Source organism: Salmo salar, chromosome 21, assembly GCF_965601325.2.
Source record: "Salmo salar chromosome 21, fSalSal1, whole genome shotgun sequence".
Taxonomy (NCBI): domain Eukaryota; kingdom Metazoa; phylum Chordata; class Actinopteri; order Salmoniformes; family Salmonidae; genus Salmo; species Salmo salar.
In genome coordinates this window covers 16940823-16966837 of record NC_138311.1, presented here as the reverse complement: position 1 = coordinate 16966837, position 26015 = coordinate 16940823, and the positions used below count along the sequence as shown (strand labels likewise).

General features: G+C 41.8%; 1 protein-coding gene across 2 annotated transcripts; it reads right to left on the bottom strand.

Moving 5' to 3' along the window:
- cers6 (ceramide synthase 6) lies at positions 1-26015 on the bottom strand. 2 transcript variants are annotated; one of them, XM_014164092.3, is made up of 11 exons: positions 25702-26015; positions 23758-23863; positions 22784-22914; positions 17306-17363; positions 11760-11810; positions 11535-11627; positions 7480-7608; positions 6954-7060; positions 1184-1340; positions 697-720; positions 1-465 (listed from the first exon to the last, which is right to left on the bottom strand). In XM_014164092.3, the coding sequence occupies exons 1-11, from the start codon at positions 25869-25871 to the stop codon at positions 298-300; spliced, it is 1194 nt and encodes a 397-aa protein (XP_014019567.3). In that variant the 5' UTR covers positions 25872-26015; the 3' UTR covers positions 1-297. The 2 variants fall into 2 exon arrangements, with proteins under 2 accessions (XP_014019567.3, XP_014019568.3); XM_014164093.3 differs by lacking the exon at positions 697-720.

The following is a 26015-nucleotide window of genomic DNA, read 5'->3' as shown; positions in this document are numbered from 1 at the left end:
TCACCATAACAGTGGAATGCTTTCATTCATTGGCTAAACAGAGAGTGGGCTGTACCAACAGGAGTGCTTTGATATTTCATTGAGTGCAGTTTGATGCAAATATAGAGAAAGAGAATAAAATGAGACGGGAAACATGGAGATAATCAAACAGAAAACGGAACTGCATTCACAGATTTCTATTAAGCACTTCCAGTACCAGACAGGCAATGTTGTTCATGTCGCACACGCACACATGTAGTATCTATGAATGGTGTTTGCAGCTTTGCTCCGGTGCTTATAAATGTCTCATAGTGGCGGTCAGTGTTCGTCTGGACACGGGGCCCCTGCTGACAGGTACCCGTTGGTCCCGTGGGCTTTATTGGTCCCGTTGGTGGTGCTGTTGTAGTGCTTCTGAACAGGAGCAGGCGGAGGACCGTTGTCCTCGTCAGAGCTGGATTCAATGTCACTGCGGTCGTCTTTCGACACCTGTGGAGAATTGCAGGGGCTGTCAGAACAGCTCATATACAATCTGATGTCATGACAGAGGAAGTACAAGCGGTTGGCCATTGCTATTGGTTCCCCCATTTTACAAATAAGATGAAAACGTCAGAAACAAAAAGGGATGGCTTGCTTGTCAGAACAATCTGTAATTGTGATTTGTTAGCATGTGACAATAATACACAAATACATTTATTCACATTCTATTCTACTACTTACATGTAAAGGATTCCACTTCCCCACCTTGGTGGAAAGGTTAGCATAAGGGATAGAAAAGTAAAATCAATGAAGGCTATTGACAACAAAACAGTTTAGTGATTAGCTCCTGTGGTACAGTACATCACAGCTTGAGGGTGAAGATTTTCCCAATGCTTTGCATCCACAATTACAAAAAGTAACATGGTAGTACTAAATTCTAATTCCATACATAATGAGAATTAATTTAACTACGTAAAGATGGTCCTCTCGCAAAGCATTACTGTATGACAATGTCTGCTTCCCAAATTCCACCCTACTCCCTATGGGCCCTGATCAAAAGTAGTGCACTACATAGGGACTAGAGTGCCATTTGGGACCCTAGTAATGTGACCTGGGGGAGACACTTAATTGCATGTCCTTGACTCCTCACGTCCTCTCTTCTCGCCTCTTTCTCAAAAGCCATTGGAGGAGAAGCTCAGAGAGGAGGGACCTATGACTGGTCGCTCACCTTTCCTCTGGAGATGGCTCGGCAGGCTATCTTCACTATGAGGTAGGACCAGAAGGAGTGCAGGAACTGCAGCAGGATCAGCAGCAGGTTGAACACCCACCAGGAGGGGTACGGCCCCACGATCTCCCAGCTCTCAAACAAGGTAGTGTTTAAAATCCTACCAGAGAGAGAATGGGGAATTTAATTTGATACACTGCCGATTTTGCAGGTTTTCCTACTTACAAAGCATGTAGAGGTCTGTACTTTTTATCATAGGTACACTTCAACTGTGAGAGACGGAATATAAAACAAAAATTCAGAAAATCACATTGTATGATCTTTAAGTAATTCATTTGAATTTTATTGCATGACATAAGTATTTGATCACCTACCAACCAGTAAGAATTCCGGCCCTCACAGACCTGTTATTTTTTCTTTAAGAAGCCCTCCTGTTCTCCACTCATTACCTGTATTAACTGCACCTGTTTGAACTCGTTACCTGTGTAAAAGACACCTGTCCACACACTCAATCAAAAAGACTCCAACCTCTCCACAATGGCCAAGACCAGAGAGCTGTGTAAGGACATCAGGGATAACATTGTAGACCTGCACAAGGCCGGGATGGGCTACAGGACAATAGGCAAACAGCTTGGAGAGAAGGCAACAACTGTTGGCGCAATTATTAGAAAATGGAAGAAGTTCAAGATGACGGTCAATCACCCTCGGTCTGGGGCTCCATGCAAGATCTCACCTCGTGGGGCATCAATGATCATGAGGAAGGTGAGGGATCAGCCCAGAACTACACGGCAGGACCTGGTCAATGACCTGAAGAGAGCTGGGACCACAGTCTCAAAGAAAACCATTAGTAACACACTACGCCGTCATGGATTAAAATCCTGCAGCGCACGCAAGGTCCCCCTGCTCAAGCCAGCGCATGTCCAGGCCCATCTGAAGTTTGCCAATGACCATCTGGATGATCCAGAGGAGGAATGGGAGAAGGTCATGTGGTCTGATGAGACAGAAATAGAGCTTTTTGGTCTAAACTCCACTCGCCGTGTTTGGAGGAAGAAGGATGAGTACAACCCCAAGAACACCATCCCAACCGTGAAGCATGGAGGTGGAAACATAACTGCACCGTATTGAGGGGAGGATGGATGGGGCCATGTATCGCGAGATCTTGGCCAACAACCTCCTTCCCTCAGTAAGAGCATTGAAGATGGGTCGTGGCTGGGTCTTCCAACATGATAATGACCCGAAACACACAGCCAGGGCAACTAAGGAGTGGCTCCGTAAGAAGCATCTCAAGGTCCTGGAGTGGCCTAGCCAGTCTCCAGACCTGAACCCAATAGAAAATCTTTGGAGGGAGCTGAAAGTTCGTATTGCCCAGCGACAGCCCCGAATCCTGAAGGATCTGGAGAAGGTCTGTATGGAGGAGTGGGCCAAAATCCCTGCTGCAGTCTGTGCAAACCTGGTCAAGAACTACAGGAAACGTATGATCTCTGTAATTGCAAACAAAGGTTTCTGTACCAAATATTAAGTTCTGCTTTTCTGATGTATCAAATACTTATGTCATGCAATAAAATGCAAATGAATTACTTAAAAATCATACAATGTGATTTTCTGGATTTTTGTTTTAGATTCCGTCTCTCACAGTTGAAGTGTACTTATGATAAAAATTACAGACCTCTACATGCTTTGTAAGTAGGAAACACTGCCGATTTTGCAGGTTATCAAATACTTGTTCTCCCCACTGTATTTGATAAGTGAACCACACAAAAGACACATTCAGTATTCAGTGTAACTCATAGCTACAGGATGTAGTAATGAGTTGATTAATTTATTCCTGAAGAGACATCTCTATTGGGAATTGGGTAATAGACTTGGATTTTAATATGCGTCTCTCTCTTTGACACCAACAAAAACCTGTCAACTGAAGTACACGTCATAAAACCAAATCTGAGTAACCAAATCATTTGTGTAAAGAGACAGCCATTAGAATGCTAGGTGAACAGAAGATAATGAAATGTTCTTGGTGCTCTAAAAAGGTAGGGTGGAGGAATAGGCAGGTGGCTGAGAGAGACCCTCAGGGACAACATAAGATGCTAATGCCAAGAGCCTTCAGCCCCTAGCCACTCTCCATCCTCCACATCACAGACACACACTCTTAACAGCCAAGGATAGTCATCACCCGGCAGACACAGACGGAACTGTACCCTTCTCACTGCTACACTGTGTGGAAAGGGTTCTAGCAGAGACTGAGCATTTACTTTATGAAGTCAATCTGTAATATACTGTACACACTACTAGACCTACTTTAAACGTGTGAAACCCTTCATTCACGTGTCCGATGGAATACATACAGTGCATTTGGAAAGTATTCAGACCCCTTGACTTCTAAAATGGATTAAAATTTTTATTTTTTTAATCCTCAATCTACACACAAATCCATCCCATAATGACTGAAGGCTTGGTTTTTGCTCTGACATGCACTGTCAACTGTGGGACCTCATATAGACAGGTGTGTGCCTTTCCAAATCATCTCCAATCAATTGAATTCACCACAGGTGGACTCCAAGCAAGTTGTAGAAACATCTCAAGGATGATCAATGGAAACAGGATGCACCTGAGCTCAATTTCGAATCTCATAGCCTGTTTTCCATTTGTCGTTATGGGGCATTGTGAGTAGATTGATGAGGATTTATTTATTTATTGAATACATTTTTAGAATAAGGCTGTAACGTAGCAAAATGTGGAAAAAGTCAAGGGGTCTTAATACTTTCCCGAATGCGCTGTACACCAAATTAGTGAGGTAGCACACAAAACTGCTGGCCCCCCTTCCTCTGAGGAAGCACAGTTCCCGCTCAGCCCAGTCAAAACTGTTCGCTGCTCTGGCACCCCAATGGTGGAACAAGCTCCCTCACGACGCCAGGACAGCGGAGTCAATCACCACCTTCCGGAGACACCTGAAACCCCACCTCTTTAAGGAATACCTAGGATAGGATAAAGTAATCCTTCTAACCCCCCCCCTTAAAAGATTTAGATGCACTATTGTAAAGTGGTTGTTCCACTGGATATCATAAGGTGAATGCACCAATTTGTAAGTCGCTCTGGATAAGAGCGTCTGCTAAATGACTTAAATGTAAATGTAAATGTAAAGTATTGCCTGATATGATTGAGCTATTTCAGTGAAGGCAGAGATATTGCTGGATCAAAAATTGTACATGGTATGACTCCTGCTGATACTGAAGCCATGGCAACAGCTTTCTGGCCGTTGTGGTGCACTCTGCCTGCACTGTGATATACTGTATAACCCACGTGACAAGAGGAAAGAAAAAGAGGAAATCACTGAATAAGACATTTCTAAAGGATTTACTTGCACAATTCAAAAGAAACCTTTCTACAGAGAGAGTACTGCACTGTAGAGGTTTATGGTTTAATATCTCCAGAATAAAGAGTCATTTGTCATTTGGACCTGGCTATCAACAGCTCTGTCCTCGAGTGTGGTCTCGAAGGAAATATGTTTTAGGGTGATAATGTCTGGGGTGTCGTCTCAGAGCAGGATAGTAAATCATGTCCCTTTTGCCTTCTTACATCGACGTTACTGTTGAGAGTGTGACAAGGACATCACACAGTAAGATGATGAGCACGTATTCAAGGTGTATGACTGGTTTTCTACTGTTTCTCTCTCTCAAGGTAGGATGCCCCGTCACTGACGACATCAAAAACATCCCAGTACAATACAAATTCATCCATCTAATTGGAAGTCCAATATGAAAACGCAAAACCAGCTGGTATTGATACCAAAAGGCACAGACCATAATAACATCAAGAGGAAGTCAAATGATGTTTTCAAAACATAAATTAAAATGTGTAATTATAGATTCCAGTCTAAAATGTATCTCAAATAACTGATCTAAAAACAATGGTCCGTCTCTCATTTTATATTCGCTCTCTCTTTACTGGAGAAGATACAGTGCCTTCGCAAAGTTGACTTTTTCCACATTTTGTTATGTTACAGCCTTATTCTAAAATGGATTAAATAAATTAAAATCTCAGCAATCTACACACAATACCCCATACGGACAAAGCGAAAACAAGTTTAGAATTTTTTGCAAATGTATTAAAAATAAAAACCGTAAATACCTTATTTACATAAGTATTCACACCTTTGCTATGAGACTCGAAAATTGAGCTCAGGTGCATCCTGTTTCCATTGAACATCCTTGAGATGTTTCTACAACTTGATTGGAGTCCACCTGTGGTAAATTCAATTGATTGGACATGATTTGGAAAGGCACACACCTGCCTAGATAAGGTCCCACAGTTGACAGTGCATGCCAGTGCAAAAACCAAGCCATGAGGTCGAAGGAATTGTCTATAGAGCTCAGAGACAGGATTGTGTCGAGGCACAGATCTGGGGAAGGGTACCAAAACATTTCTGCAGCATTGAAGAAGGTATCCAAGAACAAAGTGGCTGGCCGCTCGGCCAAACTGAGCAATCGGGGGAGAAGGGCCTTGGTCAGGGAGGTGACCAAGAACCCGATGGTCACTCTGATAGAGCTCCAGAGTTCCTCTGTGGAGATGGGAGAACCTTCCAGAAGGACAACCATCTCCAATCAGAGTGGCCAGACGGAAGCCACCCCTCAGTAAAAGGCACATGACAGCCCACTTGGAGTTTGCCAAAAGGCACCTAAAGACTCTCAGACTCTTTGGCCTGAATGCCTAGCGTCACGTCTGGAGGAAACCTGACACCATCCCTATGGTGAAGCATGGTGGTGGCAGCATCGTGCTGTGGGGATGTTTTTCAGCGGCAGGGACTGGGAGACTAGTCAGCAGCGAGGGAAAGATGAACGGAGAAAAGTGCAGAGAGATCCTTGATGAAAACCTGCTCCAGAGCGCTCCAGACCTCAGACTTGGGTGAAGGTTCACCTTCCAACAGGACAACGGCCCTAGGCACACAGCCAAGACAACGCAGAAGTGGCTTCGGGACAAGTCTCTGAATGTCCTTGAGTGGCCCAGCCAGAGCCTGGACTTGAACTCGATCTAACATCTCTGGAGAGACCTGAAAATAGCTGTGCAGCAACACTCCCCATCCAACCTGACAGAGCTTGAGAGGATCTGCAGAGAAGAATGGGAGACACTCCCCAAATACAGGTAATGCAACAAAGTACTGAGTAAAGGGTCTGAATACTTATGTAAATGTAATATGTTTATTTTACATTTTTTAAGAATTAGAAAAATGTTCTAAAACACTGTTTTTGCTTTGTCATTATGAGGTAGTGTGTGTAGATTGATGAGGAAATAAAACTATTTATTAAATTTTAGAATAAGGTTGTAACGTAACAAAATGTGGAAAAAGTCAAGAGGTCTGAATCCTTTCTGAAGGCACTGTATGTCCATATTGTCGCTGTAGTATCCATAGTAACTACTACAAAGCAACAAAACTCACCAAGACCTGTATAAAATGAAAACCTTCATGGAAAAATTGCAAAGCCCATTTGGAGTGTCAGTATTCTGAGATCTACAGAACATTCATGCCTCCTGCATACGGGGACAGATAAGATGCATATAAACAAACATTCTCAGATAAAGTGATGTGTTAACTGACCGCATACAAGACACTCGAGCCCATCATTTCAATTGAGCTGTAGATTTTCATAATGAAGACATTTCTGCGTCCCAAAAGACACCCTATTCCCAACATAATGCACCACTTTTGACCAGTGGCTAATAGGGAATCGGGTGCCATTTGGGATGCAGCCCATTCGACGTAGAGACAAAGCATCCTTACCAGACAGGATAGACACCCAACCTGGAGCTGACGAAGACCATGGCAAACATGACAAACAGGAGGTTGCAAAGTCTCTGGCACTTGGCATAGTTGGCCATTTTGGCAACCTGCAACAGAAGTCACAGATGCATTTTCACATGAAAAATTATTACAAATGGCATAACGCACAATACAAAAAAAGAAACATTGCTGTTTATCATCCACCGTATCTTTTTTTATACACTGAAAACGTTTTTTTTTTAGCAGTACATTGTTAAAATCTACAGATGGCCGATTTCCCCGGATAGATGGCCGATTTCCCCGGATAGCGGTTCTACAACAACCACAAAAGATCACAGGAGCCTCCCACATGTCCATGGGGTGTGAAGAACACACTTCAGGGCCACGTTCAGTAGGCAAACGTTGTGGAACGCTGCAGATAGAAAAGTATTGAATAGAAATGACATGTTTGTTCTACAAAACATATTTCCATCTGAACCTTCCACAACGTTGTGCCTCGCTGAACGAGTCCCGTGTCTCTACTCACCTCCATCAGGACGTCGGCGGCGTCGTGGAGACACATGACCAGCGTGCCCACTCTAGCCATGTTGTTGACGTAGGAGAAGGTGATGAGGGTGATTGTCGCCAGGTGGTGCAGAAACATGATCAGGAAGTCCTTGGGGGGGGACACACACAGGTGTCATAGTCATGTCACACAATGGTAGAGGGAGAAAACATTCACAGCTCTCCATCATGTGACTCATAGCAAGGGGACTTGTAGAGCACATGGGTTTTATGAAATCCTCCGCGTCATGCAGAGTATGACTGCAGCTGTATTCTTTGTGCTTCACAGGGGTAAGTGGACTCAGCTCTTTGTACACTTTCTGGCTGCACGCTAATCAGAACATATGCTGTGCAATTCAACTTCCCTCCCACCTGCTTTTGATTTGGGTCAACAATTCTGTTGTTCCTCTGAATGCAGGACTCACCTTCATTTCTCATCTACGGTTGCCCCCTTTCAGATTTCTTCCATTTTTGCATATGTTTGATAGTGAATGTTATCAGATCTTCAACCAAAACCTGATATTATATAAAGGGAACCTGAGTTTACAAATGACAAAGACAATTTATACTTATATTTATTTAATTAACAAAGTTATGCAACACCCAATGCCCCTGTGTAAAAAAGTAATTGCCCCCTAACACTCAATAACTGGTTGTGCCATCTTTAGCTGCAATGACCACAACCAAATGCTTCCTGTAGTTGTTGATCAGTCTCACGTCGCTGAGGAATTTTGGCCCACTCAATGCAGAACTGCTTTAACTCAGCGACATTTGTGGGTTGTCAAGCATGAACTGCTCGTTTTAAGTCCTGCCACAGCATCACAACTGGGATTAGGTCTGGACTTTGACTTTTTAAACATTTTCATGTAGACTTGCTTGTGTGTTTTGGATCATTCTCTTGCTGCATGACCCAGCTGCGTTTCAGCTTTAGCTCACAGACGGATGGCCTGACATTCTCCTGTAGAATTATCTGATACAGAGCAGAATGCATGGTTCCTTCTATTAAGGCAAGTCATCCAGGTCCTGAGACAGCAAACCATCCCCAAACCATCACACTACCACCACCATGCTTGACCGTTGGTATAAGTTTCTTACTGTGGAATGCAGTGTTTGGTTTTCACCAGGCATAATGGGAACCATCTCATCCAAAAATTTGACCAAAACTTTGCCAAAAAGCACCTGGAAGCACCTGGATGATCATTAAGACTCTTGGAGGAATGTTCAATAGACAGATGAGTCAAAAGTATAACTTGTTGGGCGACATGGGTCCCATTATGCCTGGCGAAAACCAGGCAATTACCTTTTCACACAGGGGCATTGGGTGTTGCATAACTTTGTTCATGACATAAATGAAATAAGTATGTAACTGTTGTGTTATTTGTGCACTCGGGTTCCCTTTATATAATATTAGGTTTTGGTTGAAGATCTGATAACGTTCAGTATTAACAATATGCAAAAGTAGAGAGAATCAGAAAGGGGGCAAATACTTTTACACAGCACTGTACTTCAGACTGACACTTTATTGAGTGTGAGAATCACGTCTAGAAAAAAAGTACTAAAATAGAGGGGAGTCTATATGTACTACAACTAAAGTTGCCTCTAGTCAGTCTAGATCAGACTGTTTAGATCCGTCTAGTCTATTTAAAGCTAGCCTGGTTGCAATGTCCTGATGAGTGAGGCTGTGGCTGTGGGAGGATGAAGATGACATGGGAGAGCCTTCCTGTCCACCACGAGGTTGAAGGGAATCAGTACAGCAGGACAACAGCAGAGCAACTGGCCCAGCACAGGAGGATGAGGAAGAGCAGTGGTGTGAAATGCAGAATGGAAGCATGGCAAAAATAGAGTGCAGGGAACATACTGGAATTGGCAGGGGAGTGCAGAGGACCTCCTCAATGCGTGGTTTTGTGCATGAAAAAACTGAAAGGAGAAACAAAAACAGACAACATGCCAACAGTCAACACGGAGATGAGAGGTGAGGGCATAAATACTATGCATCATGGGACAGCTGTGAGTGAGCGATTGAGTGAGTGTTAGGTGTGCTGTGGAGTGGACGGGGTGGGGCAGAGAGAGGAGGAAGAGGCAGGCACATGTCTGGGGTGGGAGGCATGCAAATTGACATTCTGTCAACCACAAGAACTATGGAAAAGACCATGGGCCAAGGTGGCAACTCCATAAACAATGACACGTGTTAATGTAAACGAATGGCTGTTGATGCTGATTTGAATTGGAAAAATAGTGAAAAGGTTGATTGATGATTCAAATTGTAAAGCTTATACACATGCTGTATTTTCAATTACCCCCCCCCCCCCCATATTGTAACCTTTGTTCTTGACACCTCTCAACAGTGTTAAAGAAGATAGCATAGCATAGCTCATTGAAAAGAAAAACGTAAGCAGAGGCAATATTGACAGCTCAAACATGGAGGAGCCCTGACCTGTAAAATAAGTCTTACAGCTTGAGTATGTGATGTGTTAGAAAGAGTATACATGGACTATACAAAACATTAAAAACTCTTTCCATGACATAGACTGACCAGGTGAATGCTACGATCCCTTATTGATGTCATTTGTTAAATTCACTTAAAATCAGTGTAGATGAAGGCTTGAGACAATTGAGAAATGTATTGTGTATGTGTGCCTTTCAGAGGGTGAATGGGCAAGACAAAATATTTAAGTGCCTTTGAACGGGGTATGGTAGTAGGTGCCAGGCGCACCGGTTCGTGTCAAGAACTGCAACGTTGCTGGGTTTTTCACGCTCATCAGTTTCCCGTGTGTATCAAGAATGGTCAACCACCCAAAGGACATCTAGCCAACGAATGGTCAACCACCCAAAGGACATCTAGCCAACTTGACACAACTGTGGAACACTTTCGACACCTTGTAGAGCCCAAGCCCCGTTTAATTAGTCTGTTCTGAGGGCAAAAGGGGATACTACGAAGGTGTTCCTAATTTTTGGTATACGCAGTGTACGTGAGTGTCTTAAATATGTGAACAGATATATGTCTGTTTGCATATCAGCAATTCTGCAGCACTCTTTTCCATAGTGGCTGTGCATACGTGTTCCATGGATTATTGATCTTTAGTCTGGCGATTAATGAGTGAATGAGCAAACTGGGCCTGATGTCATCCCAGCTGTTTATTTGACCCTCAATTAGTGTTTAACCATCGTTCAGGATGAAGTGGAGAGGGAAGCTAGGCTACGAAGGTGATATAACCACCATGAGCTACTAACAAAATCTCCTCAGATAAACCAGGTCTAAAACACACTGATATCAACAGCAACATGAAACCATTCGTATTCAATATGAAATATTTAATATAATCTTTTACATTTTTAATGACGGTTTTGATCAGTGGCTACAACAAACATTACACTGAAATCAAAAAATGGAGAAATGTGATAAAAAAAATGTAAAAAAAGAATCGCCACATTCTAGGAACTGAATACTGAAATATGACACACTCCAAAACAAATGAGGGGAAAACAGTTTAGAATGGCTGGCAGAAAATTCTACTCATAAAAGTTATGAGCAAATGCTAATCCATCTCCTCCTCTCAGAGACCTTTGATTTCACAGAACAGAGAGACTAGACCACATCAAGGCAAATGCACCACTTCCAGGCACATAGTTTTATTTAATCTAAGTCATGGAACAGACAAATCGGAGGAGGCCTGAATGCAAGTGCAGACAAACATTAATTAGCGCTTCCCTCCGAGATTACTACTGTGTAACTCAAAGCTGGAGCTGCACAATACAAAGGATTATAAAGGAGAAGAAAAAAAGAAAAAAAACTCTGAACACATTTGGCTTCTGAATGTTCTAAAACCAGTTGTGAAGCCTTTTCCCTGACTTAATATTGTCTTTATTGTTAAAGATGACTATTATTAGTTTTATTTTGTATTATTAACATAATTATCTTGATTAAAAGGAAATGGCTGTTAAATCATATGCACACATATCTATGGAGGAAGCAATGTGATAAACAAACAGTCAAATATAATTATTCATATTAATGTATCGACTTAATTGGTATCCTACCTTCCTCCTGATATCTGTGAACTGGGAGAAGAGTAGGGACAGGTAGAAAGACAGCTCCAGAATATAATAATAGTGGATGTCCACCGTCAGTGGCTGTGAAAATACACACATAGGTCAACAGTTAGATCAAACCTAGGTAGAACAGACCTTTCAAATACAATAACGGTTATAGGTGTCAAGAAGTCGCTTAGCACAAATGAAACAGAGAAAACATGGAAGATTTACCTGATAAGGGTAGTTATACCAGCACTCTCTTGTGTTCCATAGCCATGTGGTCTACAGAGACAATACATGAACAGAATATTAATAGTACTGTTATGCCGTTCCTAAATTAAAAGTGGATTTACATTCATAAAGTGCTATTGATCCCGACACCTGAATGTAATGCTGCCTCTGGCTGAAGACTAAATGTTTGATTAAGATCCAGCACATCAATAACCTTGGGACCGTAGCCATGTCAGATTGCATTATCATCAAGGGAAACTTAATTGAATCAAAGCAAGCGTTTGCTGTACGCTAGTAGTGCAAAGTAATCACAGACGCCTTAGCCTGGGGACGACTGCGAATGTTCATTCTGGTCCCAGGCCACATGATGAATGCTCTAGAGACCTGGGGGATGTGGTTAAGACTGTCTTATGTCTTGCCACAAGAGGGACCTAGACTACAAAGGCAGGGTAATGAGCTGCTTATCATCATTATCTCTCACAGGATATGTTTGCCATCAATGAGATTATGATTCTGGACCAAAACAAAATGTAACCTACTTAAAAATGCTAACTCTGCTTTAGTTGACGTGCAAACTCACACTCTTTCATTAGAGAGGGACATAGCAAGAGTTGTCTTGTTTGGTGGACAAATGCAGAATAGGAACAGTAAGCCAACTGAGCTATATTAGAGTCGTTACTCAATCATCACCCGTACTATATCAACTTCGAGTTTAGGAGAGATGATAAGGACTATGACACAGTTAAAAAGGTTCACCTTGGTAAGACAGAGACTTAAAGGAAAGGTTCACCCATGTTGAATGTTATATAATTTTTTGTGCATCGCTTAGCAATGTTCTGTTGATTCCTGGGGTCATTTCATGTTTTCATGCACAGTACCAGTCAAAAGTTTGGACACAGCTACTCATTCAAGGGTTTTTCTTTATATTTACTATTTTCTACATTGTAGAATAATAGTGAAGACATCAAAACTATTAAATAACACATATGGAATCATGTAGTAACCATTTTTATTTTAAACAAATCAAAATATATTTTATATTTGAGATTCTTCAAAGTAGCCACCCCTTGCCTTGATGACAGCATTGCACACTCTTGGCATTATCTCAACCAGCTTCATGAGGTAGTCACCTGGAATGCATTTCAATTAACAGGTGTGCCTTGTTAAAAGGCGTTTGAGCCAATCAGTTGTGTTGTGTAGGGTTGGTATACAGAAGATGGTATTTTACCAAATAGGGGTAAGTCCATATTATGGCAAGAACAGCTAAAATAAGCAAAGAGAAATGACAGTCCATCATTACTTTAAGGCATGAGGGTCAGGTAAACCCGGAAAATTTCAAGAAGGTTGAAAGTTTCTTCATGTGCAGTCACAAAAACTATCAAGTGCTATGATGAAACTGGCTCTCATAAGGACCTCAACAGGAAAGGAAGACCCAGAGTTACCTTTGCTGTAGAGGATAAGTTCATTAGAGTTACCAGCTTCAGAAATCTGCAATTAACTGCACCTCAGATTGCAGCCCAAATAAATGCTTCACAGAGTTCAAGTAACAGACATATCTCAGTAAGAAGACCTCCCTGTGGCTCAGTTGGTAGAGGATGGTGTTTGCAACGCCAGCGTGGTGTGTGCAACACCAGGGTTGTGGGTTCGATTCCCACAGGGGGCCAGTACAAAAGCAAAAAAAAAGGCATTAAATGAAATGAGATGTACGAAATGTATGCATTCACTACTGTAAGTCGCTCTGGATAAGAGCGTCTGCTAAATGACTAAAATGTAAATGTAAGAAGAAACTTGCATGGGCCAAGAAACATGAGCAATGGACATTAGACCTTGAAACGTTGATTAATGTGCACTGTCCTTGTAAAAATAAATAAACTTAAACTGGAGGTCGACCGATTATGATTTTTCAATGCCGATACCGATAATTGGGGACCCAAAAAAGCCGATGCCAATTAAATCGGCCACATTTTTTTATTTATTTGTAATAATTACAACAATACTGAATTAACACTTATTTTAACTTAATATAATACATAAATACTATCAATTTAGCCTCAAATAAATAATGAAACATGTTCAATTTGGTTTAAATAATGCAAAAACAAGGTGTTGGAGAAGAAAGTAAAAGTGCAATATGTGCCATGTAAAAAAGCTAACGTTTAAGTTCCTTGCTCAGAACATATGAAAGCTGGTGGTTCCTTTTAACATGAGTCTTCAATATTCCCAGGTAAGAAGTTTTAGGTTGTAGTTATTTTAGGAATTATAGGACTATTTCTCTCTATACGATTTGTATTTTATATACCTTTGACTATTGGATGTTCTTATAGGCACTTTAGTATTGCCAGTGTAACAGTATAGCTTCCGTCCCTCTCCTCGCTCCTACCTGGGCTCGAACCAGGAACACATCGACAACAGCCACTCTCGAAGCTAGCCATTTCACATCGGTTACACCAGCCTAATCTTGGGAGTTGACAGGCTTGAAGTCATAAACAGCGCAATGCTTGAAGAATTGCGAAGGGCTGCTGGCAAAACGCACGAAAGTGCTGTTTGAATGAATGCTTACGAGCCTGCTGCTGCCTACAACCGCTCAATCAGACTGCTCTATCAAATATCAAATCATAGACTTAATTATAACATAATAACACACAGAAATACGAGCCTTAGGTCATTAATATGGTCGAATCCGGAAACTATCATCTCGAAAACAAAACGTTTATTTTTTCAGTGAAATACGGAACCGTTCCGTATTTTATCTAACGAGTGGCATCCCTAAATCTACATATTCCTGTTATATTGCACAACCTTCAATGTTATGTCATAATTACGTAAAATTCGGGCAAATTAGTTCGCAACAAGCCAGGCGGCCCAAACTGTTGCATATACCCTGACTGCATGCAATGAACGCAAGAGAACTGACACAATTTCACCTGGTTAATATTGCTTGCTAACCTGGATTTCTTTTAGCTAAATATGCAGGTTTAAAAATATATATACTGCTCAAAAAAATAAAGGGAACACTTAAACAACACATCCTAGATCTGAATGAAAGAAACTTATTAAATACTTTTTTCTTTACATAGTTGAATGTGCTGACAACAAAATCACACAAAAATAATCAATGGAAATCCAATTTATCAACCCATGGAGGTCTGGATTTGGAGTCACACTCAAAATTAAAGTGTAAAACCACACTACAGGCTGATCCAACTTTGATGTAATGTCCTTAAAACAAGTCAAAATGAGGCTCGGTAGTGTGTGTGGCCTCCACGTGCCTGTATGACCTCCCTACAATGCCTGGGCATGCTCCTGATGAGGTGGCGGATGGTCTCCTGAGGGATCTCCTCCCAGACCTGGACTAAAGCATCCGCCAACTCCTGGACAATCTGTGGTGCAACGTGGCGTTGGTGGATGGAGCGAGACATGATGTCCCAGATGTGCTTGCCTAGTTAAAAAATATTATTAAAAAAAAAAAGTAAAAAAATAAATATATAAAAAAAGACTAAATTTAACTAATAAAATAAAAAAATAATAACAATTTCGGCAAATAGGTGGCCAAAAATACCGATTACCGATTGTTATGAAAACTTGAAATCGGCCGAATTAATCGGCCATTACGATTAATCGGTCGACCTCTAACTTAAACTCAAACCGTGGAAATCTGTCCTTTGGTCTGATGAGTCCAAATTTGAGATTTTTGGTTCCAACCGCCGTGTCATTTTGAGACGCAGAGTAGGATGATCTCCGCATGTGTGGTTCCCACCGTGAAGCATGGAGGAGGAGATGTGATGGTGTGGGGGTGCTTTGCTGGTGACACTAGAATTCAAGGCACACTTAAGAAAGGCATTATTATTATTATTATTATTATTATTATTATTATTATTATTGGTTATTATTTGACCATGCTGGTCATTTATGAACATTTGAACATCTTGGCCATGTGCTGTTATAATCTCCACCCGCTGTTATAATCTCCACCCGGGGTGGCCAGTCCAGAAGAGGACTGGCCACCCCCTCATAGCCTGGTTCCTCTCTAGGTTTCTTCCTAGGTTTTGGCCTTTCTAGGGAGTTTTTCCTAGCCACTGTGCTTCTACACCTGCATTGCTTGCTGTTTGGGGTTTTAGGCTGGGTTTCTGTACAGCACTTTGAGATATCAGCTGATGTAAGAAGGGCTATATAAATAAATTTGATTTGACTTACCCAGCATGGCTACCACAGCATTCTGCAGCGATACGCCATCCCATCTAGTTTGCGCTTAGTGGGACTATCATTAGTTTTTCAACAAGACAAAATGGCCCAAAACACACCTCCAGGCTGTGTAAGGGCTATTTGACCAAGAAGGAGAGTGATGGAGTGTTGCATCAAATAACCTGGCCTCCACAAATCACCCAACCTCAACCTAATTGAGATGGTTTGGGATGAGTTGGACTGCAGAGTGAAGGAAAAGCAGCCAACAAGTGCTCAGCATATGTGGGAACTCCTTCAAGACTGTTGAAAAAGCATTCCAGCTGACTACCTCATGAAGCTGGTTGAGAGAATGCTAAGAGTGTGCAAAGCTGTCATCAAGGCAAAGGGTGGCTAGTTTGAAGAAACTCAAATATAAAATATATTTTGGATTTGTTTAACACTTTTTTGGTTACTACATGATAACATATGTGTTATTTAATAGTTTTGATGTCTTCACTATTATTATACAATGTAGAAAATAGTAAAGCTAAAGGAAAACCCTTGAATGAGTAGATGTGTCCAAACTTTTGACTGGTACTGTATATCTGAGCTATTGCCGTTCAAGCAGGCAGAAATACAGCCGTTCTGGCGAGTTTTGCGTCACACTGAGACTTATATCAAATAGAAACGGCGACTTATAGGGAAGCCGACTGAGTTTGCATCTCCTCCCCCGTAGACCTGTGCTATTAATACCCTCCGGGAGACTCACTAGGCCCAGCTGAAGGGAATGAACTCATTCCACAAAGTGCTTCGTCATGCCAGCTGTTGCAATGAGACATTCTCGTCGCAGCAACATCTCTTATTCACCCTCAGTCATTATTCCAAATCAATGGCAGCATCAGCAGCATTCAATTACTATAGACACTCAAAAGTCTTCTGGCCGCAGTACGTTACACAATAGGACAGAGTCAGACAGACATATTAAAAGACAAGTGATGCCCCTCAGAGTAATGAGGATGTGATTTCCAATTATTTCCTCTATATATCAACATAGAGTAACAACAGCATTAGACTGAAGGTGGTAGTTGACGGGAACTAGTTTCTCAACTGTGCATGTGCTCACAGACACTAATATCTGCATAATAAATACTGTGCAGAGAGCAAATCTATCAATTATTTACCAGTGATCACTGGTTGGCGTGTTTGAGAGCTGCATTCTTTTTCAGTTGGTACTTCTTGCACAGCACGATGCATCAAATCTAACCTCCTACACACATCCTTGACTGCAAGGTTCTGTTATAGCTCCTCTTTGAAGAAACGTGTCCTCAATACGGAAAGTGCTGAATAAAGATCAATGAAATGATTTTGGGAAGTAGCCCACTCACCTTTTTAAGGAAACGCACTCCGTAGGTAAATATATAGAGGTAAAATGTAAATCTCCACCTGTGAAGAAAACAAAGAACAGAATGTCAGTCAGTGACACAATTATGGGTTTGGATGCATCCTCTGTGGAATGTCAAAGAGAGGCCATGTTTGAGCTCCTGTGAGGGAGGTCAATCCAAGGACAGCCAAGAAAGCCACTGTCTGTCCAGGCTCTTTGTTCAATACCGTGACAGCACAGACTCAAATCGCACGTCTTAACAAACAGTCTCTTATTTTCCCCTATTCATCCGACTACAGTTCCTTTCATTGTAAGCACTGAGTCACTGATGGATTTCATATACAGAGCTTTTATTTCTTAGACTAATTAGTGGTGAACACAGTAGACATATCATATTGTAAAATCACTTTCAAAATGAAAATAGCTTTTGGAAAGGAAAAGGCCTGTGGACACGCGAGTCATCTTGATCAGCTACTCAGTTTTCAACCTAACAGAAGAATCCTAAGGGTGAATTCAACCAGTGTCAGAGACTAGGTTATATTCTAGAACTATGTTACAGTATGCTAGCCTGTCCTGAGACCTGCTAGCCTGTCAGAGAAGTGGCCGGAGCGCCAGGGCTCTCACATCCCAGCGTCTGCATTCCAGGGTGAGTCACTTCCACTGGAGCCCGGACACCACCGCACTGCACTGCTGCATGGCAGAGGGAGGCAGGCACTCCCAGTCCCAACCCCTGGTCTTACATAAGCCAGCACGTACCCACGACTGCTGCAAATTGATTGAATAGGAAAGGGTCTCCTGTGATCATGGGTTTCTATAGCTCTCAGGCAGAGACTGAGACGTTTCCAGTTGACACTTCAGAGATCAAAGCCACGCTGTTGCTGCGCAGCCCAAAACAATCAACTAATTACTGCACTGAGAACGGGCTGAGAGCTAGCCAATAACTAACACACGTCCTTCTCAGATTACAAGCCGGGTTTCGTAATGAGATTCTTTTTATTTTTCACACAAAAATGAATTATTTAATAGAAAACACTTGACTAAGACAGATTCTTTTTTTTCTGGTTCGTAACGATGACAAATTGCATCAATAATTCAAGACTGAGTCTTGCCATCAATATGGCTTCTCACGGGTGAAACAGCCTGTCAGCTGTAGGTGTACTCTGGTTTCACACGGTCACAGCAGCACACAGGAATACTCATCATGCATCAGAGACAGGAAGTTCCAACTCTGACTTGCATGATGTGACAGGGATGTTGTATGACCCGAATAGACACTGACCAGAGTATGTGAGCGGAGTTGATTGGAAATCTTGCTCATTGCTCTAAAAAAAACAACTCCGAGCTCACAGGGGGGGGGAAAAAAACTGCAGCTCCAAATTCACTCCATTCATTAAAAAAAAAAATCACTATTTAACCAACGCCCATCAATTTCTTGTGACTACCTGGACCTACCATTTGGTTTTGAAGTATTGGAACCAAACCATATGATTGGAATGAAATAGTATTTTAATAAACATGAAAAAGTGAACGTAAGAAGCGCTTATCATTTCAAATAGGCTACATAGGCTATATAAACACTTTTCGTTCCTAAGAAGGAACGAAAATGACTTATTTAGGCCATATTATTTCAAGGCTATAGTCTACAAAGTAATACATTGTGAAGCATTTGCGAGTGTGACACACTAGGCTGGTAGGGAGTTAGGGACATTAAGCGCTCAGCATTTAAACACCATTTTATTGTATTAAATCATTATAGTCTATAAATTGCGCATATAGGCTGTGACTTACTTCGAATAAAATCCAAATGAAACGAGTCTACAGTGCCTATGAATACATTTTTAGAAACACAACATTCGGCCAGAGTCTGTGGCTTCAGGCTCATGTGATAGTGCCTGGAGAGCAGGCCAGCAGCAGAACATATCCTAAACAACTTTTTGGGATGCAGAGTTGTAATGTATATATTTTTTTCTATAGGCAGGCCTAAAAGGTTTTTAGGTAAAAATAACCCAATCAAAACAGAAAGCTCCTTGAATGTTGGAATATGCCAGGCCTATTGGGCCAAAATCAATGATGGACTGACTATTGTATAGATAATATAACATAAATGAAGGAAACTTTTAAGAGATCAGATTACTTTGTTTATAAATACTTTGCTACTGTAACCGATGTGAAATGGCTAGTTAGTTAGCGGTGGTGTGCGCTAATAGCGTTTCAATCAGTGACGTCACTCGCTCTGAGACTTGAAGTAGGGTTTCCCCTTGCGTTGCAAGGGCCGCGGCTTTTGTGGCGCGATGGGTAACGATGCTTCGTGGTGTGTCAGTTGTTGATGTGTGCAAGGGTCCCTGGTTCGAGCCCGGGTTGGGGCGAAGAGAGGGACGGAACCTACACTGTTACACTACCATGACACACTTAATTAGCTAGCCACCTCATTCCTTTCTGATAGCATGTGCACATAGTAAGTACACATCATGCTTTCGGGATATTTGTTTTTTCAGATTCCACAATGATTCTTTAGTTGTGGACACTACATCACCACACTCCCTCTCTTGCTCCTCATATTTTTAAGTCACCTTGATTTTGCACTTGTGTGTTTTATCCATTTCTTTATGAAAATATTTAGCGAACTGCATGACAGTAGCTAAAGCAAGTGGCTATAGCAGCACACAAGGAGACTACACATGCATGCTGGGCCGGGCACGCCCTGAGTCGTGAAGTGAGTGCCACTGGAGCTAAATTGGAACGGGCAAGAAGGCCGACGCGCCAGCCTTTGGGAATCTCGCTCCACGCTCCAGTCAAATTGGGCACACTCCGCTCACATACTCTGTCACTGACTGGCCTCAGAGGGGGAATTTTACAAATGCTGATCATGCTGTGTGACACTGGGAGTTTTGCTTACATCCAGGTGGTTTTAGTGTAGGTAGCTTTAGCTGGCCTTACAAGAAGTAAGTCTGTTTGACAGCCAAAGACAGAAAATACACCACATTAGCCTATGCAATGATTAATACACTACAGTAAATCCATGTTAAGTCCTTTTTCTGAGGCAAAGAATCTCTGAGGTGTCAAATGTCAGTGATCACAGTACATAGACTTCACCTGTGCTCTGGTTACAAACAGAAAATCTTTTTACATTTGAATGAGAAGAAAGGCCGTCATTCATGGAATTCAAATAATCAAGCCACAGGTTATTTTGCTCTCTGTGCTGCTTGATTAATTGTAAAAACAAATTAGGTGGACTCATTTACCTAATGATAGGTCAAGAAGATGGTTTCTTGGCAACTGGTTAGTCAAACACTGTAAAAGAGTGTGCTTCTAGTGCTGCGCTATTCAGGGCAGGCCCTACCATTAGAAAGCTAAACTGACCAAGACGCACCTCACATAATTCTACCCAAAAAACTATTAAAACATATATACAGTATATCACATGGGCTATTTAGGTGACCGCTGATGCCGCCCCATGATAAGCAGTGCCTACTTTGCCAAAGTCAGGGGTGCAAAATATGCATCTTGTCCATGCCCAGTGTGCCCCTCCAGGGTGCTGTTGGAGAGATGCAGCGCTGCGGCACTCCAACTATGCTCGAGTCATCTAACATAAATCATGTAGCCTATGGTAGAAAGAGTCATAGCCTATGTGGTTTTTCTGAAGCCTACAAAACTGTAGATGATTCTCATGAAAATGTAATGAGACAGATACAATTTTTTGATTTTTTATTAAATCATGCATGATCTCTATTCAAATAGTCGGACACTATATTCTACACTATTTTAGTTTTACGGGGATAGGAGGGTGGCAATTTGTCACCCCTAGGGCGGCACCACGGCCAGGTCCGGGCCTGGTGCCATTTATGTACAATTACTATGACTCACAACTACTTTCTCTAAATATCGTTTTGCTGGTGACCGCATACCAGATGGTACATGGTCCTGTCGTTTTATAACATGATGATACGCTTAGACGTTATCAATCACGGCCCAGTTCCATTGTGTTCGGTGGTCAACATAGAGCAGAAAGCTGCAGAGTGAGTTGTCACATTTTTCCTCGCTGCTTTACCATAAATATTGTCACAAATGAATGCAAACATTTATGTCCCTCAAAATGTCTGTATTAGGACGTTCCTGACATTCCATCTCACGAAACACAAATATGAGTTTTGTCTTTTAAAAACTCTGCGGATTATAATCTACTACCTTTGGTTATTTTCCTCTTGACAGAATGGAACCACTGAGGACCATGGAGGGATGGAGGCAGATGGGTTCAGACAACCAGCACGGTGGTCTAAAACAAAGCCCTTGCCCCACTGGGGACTGGGGACCAGACAGGCTCGATAGAACTAGCTGCAAAATAAATAACTGTGTGCAGTGTCTTTGAACTCTGCTGTCTCCAGTCTAAATGTATCTCTCTTTGTTGGTATAATGAAAAAGGGAACGGTGGCCTCACCTTTGGCCATCCTGAAATGTCTGAGGCCATAGTGTCCTATCAATCCCAAACAGCTGTATACAAGGCACTAATTACAGTAGGATTACTGCTGAGATGAATGTGGCTGGTTCAGTTTAGGGAATTGCAAGCTACTGAGACAACAGAGAAACAAATTAGGCATCCAATCCATTCTGAGTCTGTCCACTCCACTCTGCATATATTTAAAATGTATGGACTTCCTTGATTTAATTTGAGCAGAAGATATTGAGAAAACAGATATGCTCTAGTTACATAGAGGCTATGCTTTTGTGAGACGGCTTTCTTTTTGTTATTCCACCAAAGTAACTGAATCCTGTTGGCAGTTGCAGAACCATGGTACTTTCACACTGACAAACTGAATTTGATATTTCTCTTTGAAGATCAAATAATGACTGTGCCAATCGTCTAAGCAGTGAGTCCCTTTAACAGTGAGCTCCCGAGTGAGCGGCCCCAGGGCATCAGAGACCCACTCTGTGCCACGCTGCTTCTCCCACTGCCATCCTGGCTACACTAGTGTCAGGCATGAGCCCACTCTGACAGGCTTGTTCAACTAGCAGATATCCCCCCCAGACAGGAAAGACTGGAAAGTCTAGGTTTCCACCCCCTTAAATCTGTTTCCACTGAACAAATGTGCACATACAGTGCCGTAAAAAAATGTACTTGCACCCTTTGTGATTTTCTCTATTTCAGAATATTTTTTTAATACTGAATGTTATCAGATCTTCAACCCAAAAAATCCAATTCCCCTGTGTGAAAAACGAATTGCCCCCTTACACTCAATAACTGGTTGTGCCACATTTAGCTGCAATGACTGCAACCAAACGCTTCCTGTATTTGGACAACATGGGTCCCATTATGTCTGGCGAAAACCAAACACTGCGATCCTTTTTGGTTGAAGATCGGATAAGATCGGTATCAAAAATATGCAGAAGTAGAGGAAATTAGAAAAGGGCAAATACTTTTTCACAGACTGTATGTGTTTATATTAGTGATAATACGTGGCATTCTGAAGCTGTCGAGACCTCTTACATGCTCTCACAAAAGCGAGCCAACGTGCTGGGCTTCTCCTGGTTCCTGCGCTGTCGGAACCAGCGCTGGATGGTCCGCACATCCCAGTCCAGCTGTTTGGACAGGCCCTCCAACCGCTTCTCATCTGGATGCTAGGAAACACACGATCCAGACACCTGACTGTTAACAAGGCTGTCATTATCGTCTGAAGTTAAAACAGTCTTGATTTTCGCTGAAATCAAAGGCAATCAATGTCTCGACATTTCATCAGCATGACGCGCTGTGGGGTAGTGAAACTAGGGCTGGGGAATTGCCAGGGACCTCACAATACGATATTATCACAATAGTTAGGTGCCGATACGATATGTATTGCGATTCGATACTATAATTTTATTGCGACTCGGTGTTCCAAACATATTGCTCACCATATGTCTGCTGCAGAGGGAAAAGAGAGAGTCGTGAGAAAACAAGTCTTGATCAGTCATGGAAATAAAAGTGCTGAAAACAAATTGGCTCTCTATTTAAAAAGAAGATGGAGAACAAGCTATGAAGGAAACATACTGGAGATTTGGTGCAAGTACAGCCAACTAGCGCAAAAATAATATTGAGGTATTATCAAAACGATATGATACATAGTCAAAAAGAATATCCTGATATGTTTCACTAAGTGAAACTATGTGATCACCTGAAAAGAAGCTGAGAAGGCACACCTTCGTTTCCATCTCCGAGGACGCACAATGACTGAGGATGTCTACCTTGTGTGGAGGTAGTCTGCCAAGTTTCTCAGTATGTGAATCTGAGCATTTGTTAAAAGGACCTTCATCCCTTTCTGAGCTAATAGTAACCATGGTGCATCAATAGAACAAGGCACAAATACTTTCAAACATGATGTCTTGCTTTCTGGACTCTAACTGAATCCAATGCCTTTTGCAAAGAGACTGATTTTAATCTGCAGTATGTTATTGGCACTAAAAAAATGCTAACAAAACATATACCTTGGTGATAGCAGTGAACACCTTCTCCAAAATGGCATTGGGCTGGGCTTTCTGTGGTCCATTGGCCTGTATCTTGAGACCCAAGGCACATGGTCTGGCAATAAACCTACAAAGAATAACAAAACAATATCAGAATATTCTCACAGTGGGTACTGTATCATCATCAACTAATTGTTGTTACTCAGAAAAGTGTTTTGATCGTGGCAGACACATTGACAATAGACAACAAGTTGTTAAAAATAAATCGCAATGCTTAAAAATCTTATCCAACTATAAGTACAATGTATGAATTGCTGAATTATTATGTCAGTATGCATCGTCAGCAATTCACAATATAATCATTTGGCTAAATTTGACAGCTGTATAAATGAAAGATGGCATCATGAAGCTATATGATTGAGTAACAGTCACATTAATGGACAAAGGGTTATGGGAGATTGAACTGCTGAAAGTCTACGCCAAGATCAAGATAAAATGTCCGTGTCCAGACAGCTGAGAGAGACAGACAACAAGAGATAGTGTGAGAGATAGAGAGTGAGAGAGATATATTAGTAGTCTAGTGGTCTATTCGTAAAAAAGTCCTTACTCCGCAAATGAAGTGTGCTGTCAGCAATCAGAAAATCTGACCAGCCTAAACAGACCCTTCATGAGGTAAACGTTACGCCGGACAACGTGAAAAACCTCATCTGTTAAAGCCTGCCTTAAAAGTGAATTGTGAACACTGACTCAGTATAAATATCATTTAGAATTCTAGCTGCCACTGACAGAGGTAATGTTCTCTTCAGTGAGAGGGAACATAAGAGCAACAGCAGTTGTTGGCAGATTCAATGGACACGAATCCAGTACTACTACATGTTGTTTTAGAAAATAGTATCATAGATGCCCTTGAACAATAATAGTACGTGTGAGGCTTGTGTAGGCATAAGCAAGCTGTGTGTATAATCTACCATTAAAAAGCAAACATCTCGGGTTTAGGAACACTTCACAGCAGGAACCACGGTCTTCACTATTTTGTTTGGCCTATTAGTGCCATCACATTTTATCGGTCATATCATCGGTAATCAACGACATTTACATTTAACAACAAGCCTCTCAACTGTCCCATGAAGACGTACACAGCACACATATTTGTAAGAAAAAAGTTCCATTGTGAATGATTACAGTAGGAGTGGTGGGCTGGCTAGTGAGGTGTCACGGCGGTGGCGGTGACAGCAGCCAATCAGTGACATGTATGTAGCCTACACTAAAATAGAGTTCAACTGTAGCCTACTGACGCATGCACACACACATCTAAATCAGACACCTATATGCTATATCATGATGGGCCGATATAAAGAGTGTAGTATTAGGCAATGTTGAGACACTGCTGTGGTGGTCTATATTGTACAGAGCATCCCATGTGCCTGAGTTGGTGTACCGGTCTAGCGTCTAGGCTATGTACAAATTGGGATAGGCAGGCTTACAACAATAACACGAAGCTCAACACTGATCACCATCAAGGCATATGCAGCACAGACCCTTGCAAGGTCAATAGTAGGCTAAATTATACGAGCATGGCTCGTATAATGTCCTTGCCTCCTATTGACAGCTGCAACTTGCAACTTGGATGCTAGGCCAGCATGCATCTTATTATGGAGAAAACAATTCAGATCCAAATGCAGCACTTTTGCTCAAACACATTATTCATATATAGAAGAAGCATTGTTACAATGTAACAGACAGGCCTATAGAGAAGCTAACGTTGCAACGTTACCTTCCTTGATACATCGCATCATGTGCATGTCATTGTCTAGAAATTCAGTGTGAGCGATACATGCTTCAATAACCTACCCGATACATGTTTTTTTTAAATCAGGCTTTCTTTAGGCTACATGTAAATTAAACGAATCCAACATCATCTACAGTTATACCAATATAAGGGTTATCACTTCTGAATGCACCCACCTTTCGAAAACCAGTCGAATCATAAAGATGCAGAAGGCTAAAGGACAAGCCAGATACAAATCCTCGGCTTGTGGGAATGTTGCCTCATCTGTGTTTTTTAAGTCAGCCCAGGTTACATTGTGAGGGAGCCAAAATCTCTCGTTCCAAAACCATGCCAAAATACCAGCCATTTCCTTGTATTATGTACGCTTTGTCCACTTTACCAATGGACCAGAAATGAATGCGATATCAATGGCCTATTGCGTAGTTGCAGCAGTCTCACCGTCGATCTTCGCAGGTTTTTAGTGTGATGGGATCAGTGTATGCGCCGCCCG